Below are 18,866 nucleotides of genomic sequence, written 5' to 3'. Positions count from 1 at the left end.
TAAATCTGTTGAAATACAGCGGAAGATGGGTAAAAATGGAACCCGTTTATTGATTTGTGTTTTGTCGCCCACTAATGAAGAGTTTTGATTTTGTCCGTGCGGGTTCCCATCTGAGTGGTAATTGTTTTCACTTAGGCTCAATCAAAGCCCAGGCAGGAGAATTTGCCGCAAATGACTCGGGCCATCCGGGGTGTCGGGTTGGCCAATCAAAAGTCGCGTGCGGCGACATGCGAGCGACTCGTTAAGGTCTGACCCGAGAGGTCAGATGCGGACCTTTTTTTTTATTATTATTATAAATGTGTGCGTCACACTTCCGTCCAACATTTTGCATGAAAACAGGATCATGTGCACAGACACTTCTTATAAGATGTGCAGGAAAATCGCATTGTTTAAAATTATGTTTAGAAGTCATAATGGTCAAATGGTGGATTTATATGGTCATAGGTTTTCTCATTCATCTTTTAACCCCTAATTGATTCATTCCCATTAATGACAATCTGGCTGTCAATGGAGATACTTGTTCAAAATGAAGCGCTTTGTTTGTTTATGACTTTTGACTTAGTCTTTGTCAGTCAGGGGTCGCCACAGTGAGCAACTCGATATAAAAAATTTAAACAATTGATCAAGGAAACCTAGTCAAAGGCCCCATCACTAGTCTACAGCTGTTTTGAAGGACAGTTCTTGCAGGCTAATGACGATACACATTAAAAATGTAAAGTTTTAAATAATAAATAAGTACAATTGCTCGTTTTTCCATTTAATAAAAAAAACATCATTATCCCTTGTTTAAAGTGGGTGTCCTGTAAAATCCCATAAATAACACACATTTTTCTTGCATGGTCCCAATTGAAGAGAGGAATTATACAGGGGCTTAATAAGAAATTAAGATTTTTCACATCCTTTAGATGTTGACTAATACCAACCAAGTAGTTGTAGAGAAGAAAAAAAGAACAATTGATTAATAGCACATTTCATACACAACTAATCTCACTATGCTCCACATACAGTAATTATAAGTACATCATTTAAAAGCAGGTACAAACAGAGTTAAAGAGATTTAAAGTAAAAAAAAAAAAATTACTGCTAAAATTAAAAAAAAAAAAGTGTACAGTGTAAGAACAAGATTTTTGGAAAAAATATTTTAAAAATACGCTGAAAAACTTCATTGGTATGAGTAAAGAGCATCATTTTTAAATCGTATTTAAAAACATTTACGCTCTATTGGTATGTTTTGAATCTTTATTCAATCTTATAATAAAGGATACCAGCAAATTGCAGACCGTATTATACACAATTTGGGATGTAATGGTTACGGCAACATTGTGATATCTTGATATTAAAACTGCCACAATATCGTCGTCGTCATGTCACGATATTAAAAGCGGCACATCTGTTCAAAAAATTCATATTGGTTTCCATTTGTGCTGTTCTAGCACCCCCTTTTTTAGTTAGCCATTTAATTTTCACAAGGCATGTTTTGGCCCTTATATGTTTAAAAACTACGGTAATGGTCAGATGCAGGGATGGGAACGTAATGTGCTTGTGAACCGAGTCAATATGTGGAGGAACTTAATGTGTGTGTGCATTAGCAAGTAAATGCCTCAATATTAACTCATTTGCTCCCCAAAACGTATAAATCCGCCCTATTTGAAATATTACCCTGCTCCCGAAAATGTATTTATATGTTTTTTATGTTGTTGTTTTTTATGCTAGAGCATACAGAAGGCTTTGATGCAGCCTCTGAACTAAAGAGAATATTTTAAGCAATGGTAGGTTTTTTTTTTTTTTTTAAACGGCCAACAGGTGGCAACAGAGTATAAGAGATCAACAAGGGCCATGTTGCAAAAAGCTTTTTCCCCCAACTGTTTTGAACAGATTTGTGAATAATTATGAAACTTTTTTTTTTTTAATGGGTCGGTATTGTGTGTGGGGGGGGGGGGGGGGCTGGAGATTTGTTTTTAAACTATGTAAAGCACTTTGAGTTGCCTTTTTTCGTATGAATAGTGCTATACACAGGGTTGGCGATGGGTCGTGAAACTTTTTAGCCAATGTGGCTAAACAGTATAAAGATCTCCTAGCCATATTTGAGTGTAGCTAGTCATGATATCACATGTTTGTATGCCGCCTATTTTGCCGCTATCTCACTACGTGCACCACTCATGCATGTACACGGCAGAGACATTGTAGCCCAACTAACAAACTACTACACTGCTTCTGGGGAAGATGGATTTTTTTTTTGGGGGGGGGGGGGGGTTCAAGGCATAGCTTGATGGCTAACTGCATATTGTAGCGGTAGAATGGGCAAAGTTCTTAATTGCCACAGATGAAAGAAATGAGGGCACTTATATACTGTCCCTTGGTTGCATCAGCTCATCGTTTTAGCCCCACGCAAAAAAAAATGTAAAAAAAATTGGGACAATTGAGAGGGTGAACAAGTTTCCTGAAATACCTCAGCAATTCTGCACTAAACTGATCTCAGTCTTTGTACGTTTTTTTTTCTTGCCAAAATATTTAATGTATTTAAACTCAGATGTTTTTTTAAAGGTTATTTAATATTAAGGAAATTGTATTTTTGGTTTTTTTTTTTGTTTTTTTTTACATTTATTGGAGTATGATTTTCATTTAATATTCTCAATTCATCCGAATGTAATCATTACTTAACTACACTTCTTTTCCTACATTCAAGTACAGTGTTAATGTTTGAATTGTGCATAGTGTTGCACTGGCCTACAATAATAAATACATGTGTATTTTAGAAATAAAACCTCAACCTCGTCTTTAGGAACACTTGACTTGGGTCCACTATGCTATTGTATTAAGATCTTTCCTATATATATATATACTATATATATATATATATATATATATATATATATATATATATATATATATATATCCCTAAATAAAAAAAAAGTAAAAAATAAATACAAAAATAAAAATCGAGATTCAATATATAAATATAAAAATAAATGTGGAGAGTGGCATTTTTTCCGTCTGTATACCCTTATATTTTGCACGTCATTTTATTAATGAATACAGTAACGTTTTGTCATGATTAGTGCATTATTACATTCAAATGCAATTGCAACTGAAGACGACAATCAATTACGTTACGTAAATCAATGCTGAGTTTATACGGGCAAACGTGCGCATTTGACGACACATGAAAAGAAAACGAAACGCTGTCCGTGATGTTCTTCTAACTGCGTGCACGTTACCCGCGGCCCCTCCGCGATCCTGTCCGACTTCCCGGTTGTGACTTTACCAAAACAGTTAGCAAGTTCCTCCTGTCGAAGCCAGGCGACATTGCCAAACCACGAACATTTGACAAGAGCTCGCTATGGAGTTAAAAGCATGCCAAAACCCCGCAAACGCACAAAACGTGATCTACGCAAACTAAAATCTTTCAAGTATCTCGAAGTTTGGGCACGTAGATCTGCTAATCTATCTAATATTAGTGATAAAAGTCACTTGACTGTTTCCATAGTTGTAGAATTTATTATTTTATTTTTTTTCCTGGAGAGCTCAGTATTGTTCATTCGGTAATTTTACCGATTTGACATGTCATCATCATTGCTGTCTTTTTTTTATTATTATTATTTTTATTTTTACGTACGCAAAGGATTTTTTTTTGCACTTGAAGGATATTTTGTCATACTTGAAAGATTTTATTTTGTACTTGAAAGACAATTTTTTTTGTAATTGAAGATTTGCTTCTTTGTGTATGTAGAACAAAATGCATTCGTTTGTGAACGACATTTTGTGGGCGTAGATCACGTTTTGTGTGTTTGCGGGGTTTTGGCATGATTTTAACCCCATAGTTCGCATCCTGGACTGGTTAAATAGTTCATCTGCCGTGTCACTTTTCATTTTTTTCTCCAACATGGGACCCAGGGGGTAATCCACAGTTGTTTTACGGGACTCGGAGGCAATATTCGCATTTTCATCCTCCTTCGGGTCACGACAGAACTGCTTGCTTGCCAATGTTGCTAATGCTCGCTAGCAACAGCAAGCTGCTTCCGGCAGATGTAAACAATGATGTCATTGGCCTTGGAGCGATGTTGTTGATTATACTGTAACCAATCATATGCGTCACTGGCCGCATCGAGGATCGTGGGATTAGGCTACTGGATGCAATTTGCATACGGCCATTTTTTTTTTTTATTATGGACACTTAAGTGCAATTTTGACAGACAAATTGGCCGCGCCAATGTGGCGAGCGTGGGGAATATTTATTTTGCCACTCCCCTTTTCACCTTGTCTTTGGCGACGTGGCGAACGGGGGCGGCGCACCCTGATACAAAAAAAGATTGATTGATTAGCTGTATTCTAATGCTAATTGCTGCAAAACGAAAACAGATAGAAATATACTTTTTCCTTTTTTTAATTTTTTTTAATTTTTTATTTTTTTTTCCAGGAGAGCTCAGTATTGTTCATTCGATTTGACATCATCATTGCTCTCCTTTTTTTTTTAAAAAACAAACAAACAAATCAATTAAAAAAAAATTAATAAATGTTTTTTTTTTTTTTAAATATATATACATATACACACATATATATATATATATATACATTTTTTTTGTATGTGGGTGAGTATGTGTATGTGCGTGTGTGTGTGTGAGCGTGCGTGCGTGCGAGCGTGTATTCGTCAGTTCACCTAAAGCCCATTAAAAAAAATCCCATACTAATAATATAATATAATAATAAATTGCCAAATGCAGAAACATCAATGTAAGTTATCACGATGTAGTGGCTCTCTCTAACAGACAGAATTAAGTAACCAGAATTAGGTTAAAAAATTCTATATACGTAGACCATGTTTCTATAAATTTTGATATTTGGTTTTTATTTGAGGCAGATATTTTTTCCATTAAAATGTGATTTATGAGGAGGTTAGACCATTGGTCGATATTCAGAGTTTGTTTATTTTTCCAGTTAACAAGAATTGTTTTTTTAGCGATAGTAAGGGCTACAAGTGTAGATTGAAATTGTTTATGTGGTAAGTCTGTTGTTGTTAGGTCACCTAGCAAACACAAGTTTGGAGATAAAGGTATCCTACAGTCCAAAATAGCGGAAAGTTTTTCTAAGACTTAAATATACTTTTTCCTGGTGAAAGAACGGACTCTAATCTTTCTTTTGGTAGCTTCCATGTTTTTATAGCAATAGAACACAACACACAGAACACTGTGGACCTTGCAAAATTAGTCAAAATCCAGTAGAACAGCCTGGAGCGAAGGGGGTTGCTTGAGTGAAAATGGCTGGAAGTGAATGAGTTAAAAGATAATTGTCAATGAAAATGTGAAAGAAAAATATTTTAAAAAGAAAAAAAAAAAGACCAAAATAAAAAAATATATATAAATAAATCATTCACCGGACAAATTTTAAAAAGTTGTTTTTCTAGGATCTTAGATGCAGCAGTGAGGAGCGAATGCTTCAGTGAAAATTTATTAGAAATTGTCGGTTGTTTATATGCATTTCTGTTATGTAAAAAAGCACAATATTGTGTGTTTTTTTTAGTATGAGCTCATTGTTTTATAATATTGTGATCACCAACCTCCCCACAATATAATTATCGTATTGTGACCTTCATATCGTGATAGTATCGTATTGTGATGTTTGGATATGGTTACATCCCTATACACAAGTACAGAGAGAAAAAAAAAACGTTTTTTAAGGGTTATTTTCGTGGGTCGTATTATATACAGGTGCGTGTTATTGATGGGGTTTAACAGCATATTTTTTTAAGCACTTGGTATGACAAGCAAAGGTAGATACGACTTGCGCGCTTCTCATCGCGCTCACCTCACAAAGTCGTGCATCCACGAGTTGCCACCATGTCTGCTTTTGTTTTTTTTTTTGGTTTTCCAAAAACATTAATATATTTTTACTTTTTCTTTCCATTCCATCCCCGTCCTCTCCCCTTTCTCTCCTCGTCCTCCACTGCTTAAAACCTACCACCACCAACACCACCACCGTCACCGTCACCACCACCTCCACCACCACCACCCCACTCGGCAGAAGAACCTATCACTCCTACACTTACTACCTGTAAGTAACCCAACTCGGCGTCCATGTTGCTTTCTCTCCGAAGCGCACGCATGCCAACGCGCACCGCCATCTTATTTCACGTTCATGTACACGCCGCCTTGAATTGCAAGATTAGCCGCTTTAGCGCATCTCACATACTTAGCATGTTGTTCTCTTCCCCCCCAACGTCATCCTCCCACATCTTGTATCTCATCCTTTTTGTTTGGCTCACCTGATTTTCTTTTTCGCCACTCCGGCATGCTTTTGGCTGACTGCACGTGCACCCGTGACTATTATTCCACTTCCCAATTTAAATATCACAGACAAATATAGTCATGAATGGCGAAGAGGCTTACATTGTGCAGCGGAGCGCTTTTGCGGCTAATCTGCGTTGATCGCAGGGACGGCACGGAAGCTGCCTCGCTTCAAAGGACATCCCACAATGCACCTGCAGATAATACTGCCGTGCGCAACGCTCAGCATGGCCATCACGTCCGCTGCTTTGATGGTGGGAATCTGTTGAAATGCTGCGTATTTATTGGCTAAAAGGTTTTAATACCTACGTAATAATTGGCTATTGGCCCTTCTCTTGCATGAATGCTAGTTTTTACATTACACGGCATATTGTGGACTTGAACTTTACAATAGAACCTCCTCTGGGGCACCATTAAGTTTTTAGATTTGTTTCAAGGACGGCCAATGGAGATTCTTGTTCAAAACATTACACTTTTTTTTTTCCCCCGGAGAGCTCAGTATTGTTCATTCGGTAACTTTACCGATTTGACATGTCATCATCTTTGCTCTCTCTTTTTTTTTTGTATGTGGGTGAGAATGTGTATGTGCGTGCGTGCGTGTTTGTATTCATTAGTTCGCCTAAAACCTATTAAAAAATCCCATACCGTTCACCTAAACCGAACACTTCCAGCCAGAGTCGTGAGGCCGTCAGGAGACCCGAGGAAGGACCAAAGAAAGGAAAGGAAAGTTTACACAGGAAACATTACACTTTAACATTTTGTATTGATTGTTCAGCTACACTTTTACATCACATGTGTAGTAAACTTTAGTAGATATTTTATTAAAAAAAAAAAAAAGTAAGTTTAACGCAAACATACATGTTTTCAATGGCCGTTCTGGTATTGGTTTTTCAGCAGCACAATTTTAAAGATGAATACGGTTTCTGGGATCCTTTTCACTCCGTGCTAGCAGTCAAAATAAACGTCATACGGCGGACTTGCATCGTTATGATAAGCCTGACTCAGAATCATCTTTATTGGCCATGTATTAAGGCTGCTCAATTATGGAAAAAAATAATCTGCACGGCAAGAATTGAAATCAAGATTATTCAAACGATTTTTAATTTTTTGGTACAAAACAAGAAAATGTTTAAGCATTTAAAAATATTAAGGAAAAAAAATAGAAACACTATGCAAGTTCCTTTTGGACCAATAATATATATTTATTTATGTTGGCAAAAACTTAAAGTTGGAGTGCAGCTTGTTCACTGTGCAGTAGGTCAATGTTTTAACAAAATAATAAAGACAAATAAAATTCTTTGAAAACATTATAATTATGTTCCTTTTGGATGAATCAAAATGTATTAAATTAGTATTTTTAAAATATAAAAAAAGGTGCAAATGTATACATTTAAACAACTCAAAAATTTGCATTAATAATCTTTTTGTATGATTATGCTGATTTTGTAATTGTGGAGTGCAATAACTGAAATTGCAATTGAATTTCGGTTCATATGTAAAAACACAATTTGTAAAAAACACAATATGTCTCCGGTAGTATGAGCTACAACTAGTATTGTAGTTACAAGAAACTATGACAACATGAGACCAACCAATGACAGCTGTGCAAACGATGGGGAGTTATCAAGCAAAGATAGCGTGACCAGTCGTGTGGTCATTATAAAAGTCCTACCTTGAGCACTTTGAGGAAGCATTTGCGAGGTGGCACTGTGGAATTTGTGTCAACTGTTTAGGGAACTAATGGCATATTGCGATAGCACCTTCCTCAGGGAAGGAGCTGTAAGAGGTGGTGACCAGGATGCGGAGGGTCTGAGAGAATTGTCCCTGCCCTTGTTTTGGTTCTTCTAGCCCAGTGGTGTCCAAACTCGGTCCTCGGGGGCCGGTAGTCCCGCAGGTTTTGGATATTTCTCTCCTCCAACACAGCTGAAGCTCATCAGCAAGCTCTGCATAAGCATGATAACGACCTTGTTGATTGGAACAGGTGCGTTGGAGCAGGGAAACCTCAAAAACCTGCAGGACTACCGGCCCTCGAGGACCGAGTTTGGACACCACTGTTCTAGCCTATAAGTCGCCTTCTATTTATTGGATGAAATGCAAACTGTTTAAGGTCCGTCTAGTCTAAAATAGATGTCAATGTCTTTGAGGACAGTTCTGGCGGACAGTGAAAACATTGTTTTATTAATAACCATAGGTTGCTCAGCTACACACTTTCGAGGCTACATGTGGACGATTCATTCTTTCTTACCTTACCAAGAAAATGGCATCATTTGGTGGATTTATGTGATTGTCAGACTGTGGTGTCAACTGGCAAATTTTGCCTGGTGTTAGTTCCTACTCACATTTCTTTAATTAATGAAAAACAGATGTGTAGGCCCTTAACATCCCTGTATGTCGGCCGTTACTTTATATTTGAGACGGTGGAGTTATGCGGTTATCATCACACAGTCTGTTTAACTTTACGCCGAGTGACAGCTGTTCTTATTCATTTTTTAACCCCTAGTTAATAAAAACTAGATATAGGCCCCTGGGAGTGAGTGTCTTAGCTCCATGCTAGCAACCACGTAACTTGTCATATGAATGGGCTTATGAGGTGATTCTTGGACAGCCACATGTGTTCGATACAAACTTTTTGCCTTATGACAGCTGTTCTTATCCATGTTTTAATGTCTACTTCATAAAAAAACTAGCTATAGGGGCTCCCGTGGAGCATCTTCTCTACATGCAAGCGGTCACCTGTATGATTGATGAAGACTGTGAATACTTTTGCGCACGCATCAAAGGCCCGTCGCCAAAATATGCACTTCAGGACCAACTGAAGTCGCTTGGCATGCTCGTTAAGCATGCGCTCACATGAGCCGTCAAATGCGGCGTCAAAAGCGTGGCCTTTAATTAACTGGCCGGCCGCCCCACAACCCCTACCCCCGCCCCGGGCCCACGAGAGTATTGGCATGATGGCATGGCGGCAAGACGTTCAAGGGCTGCTGAGGTCCTGTGAGCCAACAGCAGCTACGCTAACCGCTTTCCAAGGAGAGCATCCTAAACATCATCTGACTGTATGGATTCCTTTAGATCACAAGTGTCCAAACTTCGACCGGGGGCCATTTTTTTTAGCAGCATGTAAAAAAAATAATAATTTGACATGGCCTGCAACGCTATTGGGTGTGGGTTGCTACACCCGTGTCCTCCATTAGTACGACACACTTTACTACTACGATAATAATCCTAATCCTAATTAAAATAATTTTAAAAAATTGTGTTATACAGAGATTTTGTAGATATGCAATAAACAATTTTTAACTAAAATAAAAACAACTCTGAATAATGCCTCTTGAATAAAGATAATTCATTTTTAGAAGCAAAACGATTTTCCTTCACTTTCTCATTTGTGAATATATCACATTAATGCTTAATTTTGATCCTCAAGTAAACACAACTTAAAACATTGTCAACTTAATACAGCTATTCTAGTGAGATAAGGCTGTGGACCACCGCAAAATCTATTTGGCTATTACAGTAATTTCGGGACTATAAGGCGCACCTGACTATAAGCCGTGCTAGCAAAATTTGGGGAATACTCGAGTTTGTTACACATATAAGCCGCACCCGAATGTAAGCCACAGATATTTTAATGTTACCGCAAAATGTCTCGCTCTTGTTCTCTCTCTCCTACTGTATTTGGGCTCATTTGTTTTGGTTTGCTCTGCCTGACGCTCTTGCGCTTTCTTTATAGTGCGCCTCCTTGTGATCTGATGGATAAGTCGCACCTTTGTAATAGCCCCAGGGTTGAATGCAAGTGAAAAAAGTAGCGGCTTATAGTCCAGAATTTACTGTAACTACTTACAGTACTACTGCTTACTACTACTTACTAACTTCTCAAAATAACCCAAACATTTCAGCAAAAGTAGCGAAGGAGACTGAAATGTGATGCTAACACACTAGCAGCTAGTTCCACTTAAGAAGATTTAATAGCTGCATACTTTCACCTGCTTCTAATTGTTATAAATATCATGTTAATAAATATAATAAAACATAGAAGAGCAACAATGTGCTGACTTAAGCTAGCGACGTTAGGCCCTTATGTGTGGCTAATGCTAACCGCTCATTCAAACAAGTGACTTTTTGTGGAGAGAACAAATGCATACTTTTATTCACACTCAACTACCGTAGGTAGACAGGTCCTATAAAAATAAAAATATATAAAAATATAACTAAAAATATTAGGAAAATTTGCTCATCTAAGCCCCTACTGTGATGCTAATAGCAACTAGCTCAAGGCAGTGCCCACCTGTTGACTTAAGCAAACACATACTTTGGTTCACATGTTACCATATTACCATAAAAATGTTGAAATATAGGAAACCAAAAATGGTAGCAAAATTTCTGAATTGGAGTAGATTTGAAAATTGGAGCTATAACAAGATGCTAAAACTAGCGGCTAGTTCACCAAGTGACATAACTGTCAACAACGAATGTATGACTATTATTTCTTATGCTTCCTCCATCATATTCAAAATGACTTAAGGCTGTAATTGCTAACCAAGTGCACCAACAAATTAGCGTCTGAGCAAAGGCGGCTAATACCTCTATGTATATGTACATAACTTGAATTCTTAGTTGTTTTTATTTTGTCATATGTGTTGTGTAAAATATTTTGCAAAAAATATATAAGAAAAGAAATATAGGAAACCAAAAATGGTAGCAACATTTCTGAATTGGAGTTGAGAATTGGAGCAATAACAAGATGCTAACACAAGCAGCTAGTTCAAGCTTATGCCCTTGCTTACTTTTTATCGCACTCGTAAATAACCATGTCATAAGCAACGGCTGATACAGCGTCGGGAGACGGAAGGTGCGCTAAATGCGGCGTGTGTGAAAGCCGAGCACGCTCGAGGCGGGCGAACAAACGCCTTCATTAATGGTGGCGCGTGGCGAGCGTGCAGCAAGACTCACGCTAATTGGTACAAGCAGCCTGGCAGATCCAGCGGTGTAGCGGCGCTGCATGACGATGAGCGGGCAGGACGAGGTGGGGAGCCGGCTTTTACTTCTTGGTATGAACAATGGGATATCAAACTGTTGCTGTCTTTATTAACTGAAAATGTGGTTCAATTTTTGGGGCATCTTATTTAACTCATTCACTCCCAGCCATTTTCACTGAAGCAACCCCCTTCGCTCCCGGCTGTTTTACTGGATTTTGACTAATTTTGCAAGGCCCACAGAATATTGTGTTCTATTGCTATAAAAACATGGAACCTACCAAAAGAAAGATTACAGTCTCGTCTTTCATTAGGAAAAAAATATTTGTATCTGTTTCCGTTTTTCAGCAATTAGCATTAGAATATAGCTAAGTTTAATCATTATTCACAAATCTGTTTAAAACAGTGGGGGAAAGAGCTTTTTGCAACATGGCCCTGGTTGATCTCTTATACTCTGCTGCCACCTTCAGGCCGTTTTTTGTAATGCCTACCATTGCTTCAAGCATTCTCTTCAGTTCAGAGGCTGCATCAGAGCCTTCTGTATGCTCTAGCATTAAAAAAAAAACATTTAAAAAACATATAAATATGTCTTTGGGAGCATGGTAATATTTAAAGTAGAACCTAGTTATACGTTTTTGGGAGCAAATGAGTTACCTTATTTCGTACCTGATATGTAAGAAACCAGAAGTATGAAGATGGGAACCATATTTGGTTCCTTCCATATCCGTTTTTTTTAAGTATCTTTATTGAGCATCATGTACCCTACGCTTCAGGAAAGGCACCATTTTGTGTCCCTTATAAAAGGGGAAAACACACCTTTTACCTTATCAGGAAAGTAAAAAAATCACAAAATCCACCCAGGAATCACACAAGCAAACCCAAGCTAATGAAAACACAACTTCCTTGACGGAGGTAAAAAAAAAAAAAAAAACTAACAAACAAAAAAACAATCATACAGAGTAAGTAGCATTGGCAACAATAGACAAGTGCAAGAGGTGTTTGCGGAGGCATAGCAAAAAAAACGCCGCGGGCGACGACATCAGTCGCGCCTCATTAGCGCCAACGTCTGCAGCTCGGAGCTGCAGGAGTTCAGCCCACAACCGAACGGGGAAACGGTGACGGCAGGAAATGACGCTTTCAAGGCGGAGCTTCAAAACCCTCCGACTCAGCATGGATGTTTGGATTTTTTTTACTTTCCGCTGGTTGTTCTTATTATTTTTTCATACGTCTCTAATGTATTCTCCATCCCTGTGTAGATACTCTGCTTGATGAATGCATTTAGTCAACTCGCTCAGCCATGTGCCATCTGTTTTGTTGGTTGTTGTTGACTGCAGTGGTACCTCAAGATACAAGTTGAATTGGTTGAATTGGACCATGCTCATTACTCATATCATTTTTCACCACTGATTTGAATGGAAGCACCATTAATCTGTCCCAGCCTCCTCAAAACAGTAACCCCAAATTTTTGTAATGGGTTTTTAATGAGGAAATACCACTTTATAATATTAAAGTCAACAAAAACTGCCACACAGATGCTAATTGCTAGCCCATGTGCATATGAATTTTCCATCCGTATGTTAGCATTTAACTAGCATAGGCTATTTGCTTGCTTTATATAAAAAACTTGTTCTCTTTGATGGTTAGTTGGACAGCAACCTTCAGCTAAGAGTGGCAATACGCATGTTACTCATATCTCAAGGCATCCCTGTATATGGATTATGTCTAGTTTATTTCCATTGTGCAAAATGGTGGTTATCATTCGCAACTTGCATCATATTACAGCATCTGTATGACATCTGTTTACTACCAAGTGTGTCGTAGAGTTTTTTGACGGGGTTTTTCGAGTTGTCACTTATTTCTATTGTGCATCATGGTGGTTATCAGGGATACGTTAACTAGTAGGAGGAGCAATTGCTTGAATTATAAGACACAGACATTTAGTGCGAATGTCACTTTGTGACTTTTTTTGACTGGCTTATTTCTTATTTGTTCTGTTTATTTCCATTGTGCAAGTTGGTCTTGAATCACTGTTGAAAGAAGTGATTATGTTACTTATAGGCCCCACATTTTGCGAGCATGTGTGACCAAGGATCCAGTGGACTTTTTTTGAATCTGTGGAAAATTTCTAGTCATTGTTTATTTCTATTGTGCAAGGTGGCAGTTATGAATAGACGGTAAGAGATGATAAAATGACAGCAATGATAACACAGCCCGTGCAAGGTGGCGGTTATCATCTTCTTTCTTTTTTTACTCTATAGATTATCTGTAGGTATCGTTTATTTCTATCGCTCAGGGAGTGATTGAACTGTAGCAAAAGTGTGACACCTCCATTGTCTGACCAAGCGTAGATTTTTGTTTTAACCTATTTAACTATTTCTCGCCATTCTGTTTGTTGCTAGCCAAAACAGCGACACCTACAAAGGCACGTACACAGCCTTTGAAGTGGTATGGAGTTTTTATTGTAAACACGAGTATTAAAAAAAATAAAATGAATCTAATGTTACATGGAGAAAGTTGCCATTCACTCACATGGATTTCACAAGCCTCGGCGGACGTTTGCGCTCGTATGACCGCTCTTGTTGTCGGTATGGCGACATGACGAATGGTCCCATTTATCAAGCCGCGCAAACATTTTACGGCGCACTTTTCTCCGACTTATCTCTGGTGGCGCGTAAGAGTCGTTAATCCAGTCATCCATCATTAAATTCCTGCCTCATATAAATTAGCGCAGCATTAGCGCCGTCGTTCATCTTCATCAGCCGCGCTGCCGAGCAAGCAGCTTCCCTTCATCTGCGCCGCGGCGCCCCCGCGCCTCTTCCGCTAGTAGCAGATGCTGGAACTAAACTAGAATGTCACTCAGTGGTGCGCGCACCTCCGCCAAGGCACAACAATTGAATGTGAAAGTCTTTTCTCTTTTTAGCTTAATATGTGAGGTGGTCACCGTTGCCAGGGTTTTTCCTGTGTACAGAATTCAGAGGCGGCCACCTCCGCCTAATTTGCTCGCCACCTCCAGCATGAGCCTCTGATATCGCTCAACACAGCGCCCCAGTTGTGTTGGTTGAGCTCAGCAGCAACACATTTGAACTGAAGTTGCAGTGTTGCGCCATTATAGAGACGCTATAATAGCAGTTCACCGGAAATTGACAAACAAAATGTTTATTTTGAGGGAGTTTTTCCTTTCCAACAACTTGGATTTCTTCTGCCTGACAGAGACCTGGAATGTCGCTGGTGAGTCCACCGCGATGATTGAATTACGAACGCCCGGGGACGTCAATGCGGGGACGTCGGGCCGAGGTGGACGAACGGCGACTACTTAAAAAAAAATAATAATAATAATTTAAATGTAAACGATGTCTATTTACCACATCGATCACAACTTTGAAGCCACCTTCTTTGAAATCGGCCAAACTGTCACTGTGCTGTGCTGTGTCATTTAACGACCTCCAAAATACAATAAGGACTTTTTAAACGACTTTGCAAATCTTCTTGCCCAAATCATGCTGAAATATGATCATATCCTCTTCATGGGGGACTTTAATATTCACGTGTGCTGTCCTGAAAAAACATAAAGTTGAGTTGAGTACTGTTTATCCGTGTCGTCACTTGCTCTTCTTGCCCCGTGCGCTGATTCGCTAGCTAACAGCCAATCACAGTGATCAAATGCCCCCGTCACCGATTCATGTAGAATTTGCTGAAAACGCCCCCCCCCCCCCCCCCCACCCCACTCCACAACTTATTCCAACTCGATCCGACTTCACAACAGTAATTTAGATACTGGGTGGTGTCTGGTCGGTGCTGGATTTCACTTTCCTTTCTTTTCTTTGGTCCTTCCTCGGGTCTCCTGACGGCCTCACCACTCTGGCTGGAAGTGTTCGGTTTAGGTGAACGGTATGGGATTTTTTAATAGGTTTTAGGTGAACTAATGAATAAACACACACTCACCCACATACAACATTTAAAAAAATATATTAAAAAAAAAGAGAGCAATGATGATGACATGTCAAATCGGTAAAATTACCGAATGAACAATACTGAGCTCTCCAGGAAAAATAAAAAAATGATATATATTTAAGTAATTTAGATACTGATCAGATGGCGCATGCCGTCGGCCCAACGCTGTCCAACTCCCGACGTCAGATTGGTGTATCTACGCCTTTAGTAAAACATTTTTTTTATTATTGTTTTTTGGTGGGGAGGCTAGAAATTACGGTTCACTTGATTTTGTCATGGTGGGCTACATTTGAAACCGGTCCTCCCCTTCGCCGCCCCCACCTATGTTGCACTTACACACAACCTCGTCTTTTTGTTTGCTCTCTTAATTGCAGATTAAAAAAACGCGTCCGGTGTTGTGTAAATGTCACATATTTGTCAATTTCTGCTCACCGAGGAAAACGGCTGCGCCATTAGCGTCACGCCGAGGCCCTCGGAGCAAGCGGGCGGCGGGGGGTCTCCCCTACGCCGCCATATGCCAGGAAATTGAACAAACAGAGCGTATTTTGCGGCAACAAAGCAGCGGGAGAGCGCAGCGGAGGGGTCATCAAGGCGAAGCCATCATTCCGACGGCATTCCGGCTCCTTTTCGTGGAATAACGGCGCATTGACTCCATGTTTTATTAATCGCCGCGCCGGGGACGCTCTTCTATTCTCTTCTTCCTCCGTCGTTGAGGTCAGGCTCTGCTTCAGAGAGACTCTCCATTGGGAAATGGCCCTTTATTCCATCAAAAAAGGGGAAAGAAATTCCATATTTTTAAGTTTGAATATATATTTCCGGGTTTTAAGGTTTCACACGCGCGAGTGGCGTGATTAGTTAAAAAAAAAAAAAAAAAAAGTTAAAAGACGAGATCATGAGGCCTTGAAATCAAAGAGGAAAACAATCAGCATTTCTAATTAAAAAGAAGAAGTACAACAAAAGAAATCACATTGATTAAAGAAGGAATCCCTCCACTCTGCTGGCTCTCTGTGGGTTTTGTTCCAACTTTTAATCTTTTTTTTTTTTAGCTTTTATCCACGCGTCAACGGCAGGACGACACATACAAAATGTAGTGCAGGCACAGTTTATGAAGCCACATTTTGCTTTGATGTTTGCTTTTTGGGGGGTGTTCTGATCATAGACACTAAAATATGAATACATAACATTTTTTTTTTACACACAATTAAAATGAACAAAATTATAATTAGGACCTGCAGCAAGATCCCGATAGTGTTTCTGGAGAAATTCTGATATTATTATTATGTTATTCTCTATAATGAGTTGCATTTTTGAGGGCCTGAAACATGAACAAAAACTTACCAAACTTTGCACGCACAAAAAGTTCGATATTTTGAAGTTGTATATGAATACGAAAAATGGCTTTATAGTGACCCCTGCAGAGTTTTACCAGAGCCCTATCCCGTCATGTTTGACCTCGGGCTATGAATATTGGGGAGTTATGAGTATTTGAATGTACAATTTTGGTGCATTTTTGCAAATTTACCGTCGTCATACTTTTAAATTTTGATCACCTTTCATTGCTGCTTGCAGCTTTACTTAATATAATGACTATAATATAATTGTAGTGGAACCTCGGTTTTCCTATGCCATATTTTTCACATGATTTGCGTCTCACTTCACCTATTTTTTTTTTTTTTACATTTCAAATAGGGATAGACCGTTATGGTTTCAATACCAATTATTAGTAGTCAAGGAAACCAAATATTCATTTGCAGTAAAAGAGAAAATATTAGCATCATTTTTTTTTATTACTTTTTCTTTTAATGTTGAACATATATTACAACAATTAACTCTTTGACTGCCAAAAACGTTTAATAACGTTTAGTAAAATCCTATGGAGGAGTGCCAAAGACGTTAAAAGACGTTTGTTTCAAAACAGAGGTGAAACTAACCATTTTCTATTGTTGATTACTGAAGAACGGAATAAGGTAGAAACAAACTTTTTTTTCTGATGAAAGATGAGAGTCCAATCTTTCATTTGGTAGTATGTGTGTTTCCATAGTCCAAATACATAATTTTCTGTGGACCTTGAAAGATCAGTCAAAATGCTTAAATCGGCTGGCACCCACGGCATCCCTTTTCTGAAAACGTCTGGCAGTCAAAGAGTTAATAGATGAACTTGATGAACTTTTTTTTTTATGGCACCGTATAACAATATGCAAACAATAGTGACTGTAATAATATGAATAATAAGGTAGATGAATACCGCGCCTACCCAGGTTTACAAAACCTTAAAAAGAAAAAGAACTCAAAAATTTTTTTAAATGTTGACAAAATATTGACTTGCTCATTTTGTGAAATGAGTGCTTGGCAGTTGTAATAGCGAGCAAATTGCTTTTGTGGGCTCAAAGTGGGTCAACACAAAACGTGCCGCGATGTCCAAGATGGTGTACGTTCAATCACGAGGGCCTCTGATGGATTTGGGTCAGGAAGTCCCGCCCCCTTCCACCTTTTCACACATTTTTGTTTGATTCTAAAGCTGGAAAAGTCATCCGCCACCTAATAAAAGTTAATGTGACCACAAACCAGAGCTCATTATGTGACCCGCCATCTCATGAAAAATGACTTTCTGAGCAGTCATTTACTGCCATTTTGGTTGAAAGTGGCCATTTTAAGGTCATTTGGGCCATTTCCAGCAATCCTCCAACAATACTGTAAACTTGAGATTTTGCCTGATTCATCCCAAATTTGAAATGCTAGCACAGTTGTGAAAGCTTATTATCGAATTGAACTCTTTTTTTTTTTTTTTTTTCTGCCCTCTTCCTCTGAAGGAAACTGGCCAAGAAGCGCAAAGAGACGCTGAACAGCACCCGTCAGGAGATGACGGTGATGGTCAACTCCATGGACAAGAGCTACACGGAGCAGGGCACCAACTGCGACGAGGCACTCTCCTTCATGGACACGCACAGCCACACGCTCAACGCGCGCAGCGAGTGCGCGCTCACCACCGTCAACGCGCGCAGCGAGTGCGCGCTCACCCTCAACGCGCGCAGCGAGTGCGCGCTCACCCTCAACGGTCGAGGTAAGACGGATGGAAAAAAAAAAGTCGATCCTGTTATTGTTCATTTGTCAACCCCCGCGCTTCTTTTCGAGGCTTTTGTGTGACGCTACTAGAGCAAAGAATCGATCTGACAGCCGTGTGCTGCACAAAAGGGGGGAAAAGACGCACAGAGTTAGAGCGAGGCAAGAGTAGGTCTGGGCCAGGGGTCAGCGACCTTTACTGTCAAAAGAGACATTTTAGGCCAAATAAATAACAAGAAATCTGGAGTCTGGAGCCGCAAAAGCTTTGAACATTATGATGAACGAAACGGTGTGTTCATGTTCGTCTACTGTACTGAGAGCTCAAGATCGAATTAAAGCTGCGACATAACAGAAAATATGCAGCATCCAATACTTTGAGATTGATTTTTTTCTTCTACCTTTCTCCTTGCATTTGGGGATTTTAGATTTTTTTTGACATCTTATGGATATTTTTTTGCATTTGTTTCTGCCTTTTTGCTATAAATTTTCTGACATTTTGGGCAATTTTGCGGACATTTAATGGTAATTTTGGGGATTTCTTCTTATTTTTTGGGGCATTTTATAGTTTTTAAAGTTTTCTTTTCTGCCTTTAAAAAAAAAA

The 18,866-nt window shown here is 39.0% G+C and overlaps 1 protein-coding gene across 5 annotated transcripts in view; it reads left to right on the top strand.

Annotated features, from left to right (window-relative positions):
- Window positions 1-18,866, top strand: part of LOC144042751 (receptor-type tyrosine-protein phosphatase mu) — a 245,438-nt gene that overhangs the window by 170,740 nt on the left and 55,832 nt on the right. For 3 of the 5 annotated variants that reach the window (XM_077555675.1, XM_077555673.1, XM_077555674.1), the window contains exons 16-17: window positions 6,019-6,048; window positions 18,016-18,266. In XM_077555675.1, coding sequence (XP_077411801.1) covers window positions 6,019-6,048; window positions 18,016-18,266 — 281 coding nt within the window. The remainder of the gene's footprint in view (window positions 1-6,018; window positions 6,049-18,015; window positions 18,267-18,866) is intronic. The other 2 variants (XM_077555680.1, XM_077555677.1) reach the window with 1 other exon arrangement.

Source organism: Vanacampus margaritifer, chromosome 2, assembly GCF_051991255.1.
Source record: "Vanacampus margaritifer isolate UIUO_Vmar chromosome 2, RoL_Vmar_1.0, whole genome shotgun sequence".
NCBI lineage: Eukaryota > Metazoa > Chordata > Actinopteri > Syngnathiformes > Syngnathidae > Vanacampus > Vanacampus margaritifer.
This window is presented reverse-complemented; position numbering and strand designations above follow the sequence as displayed.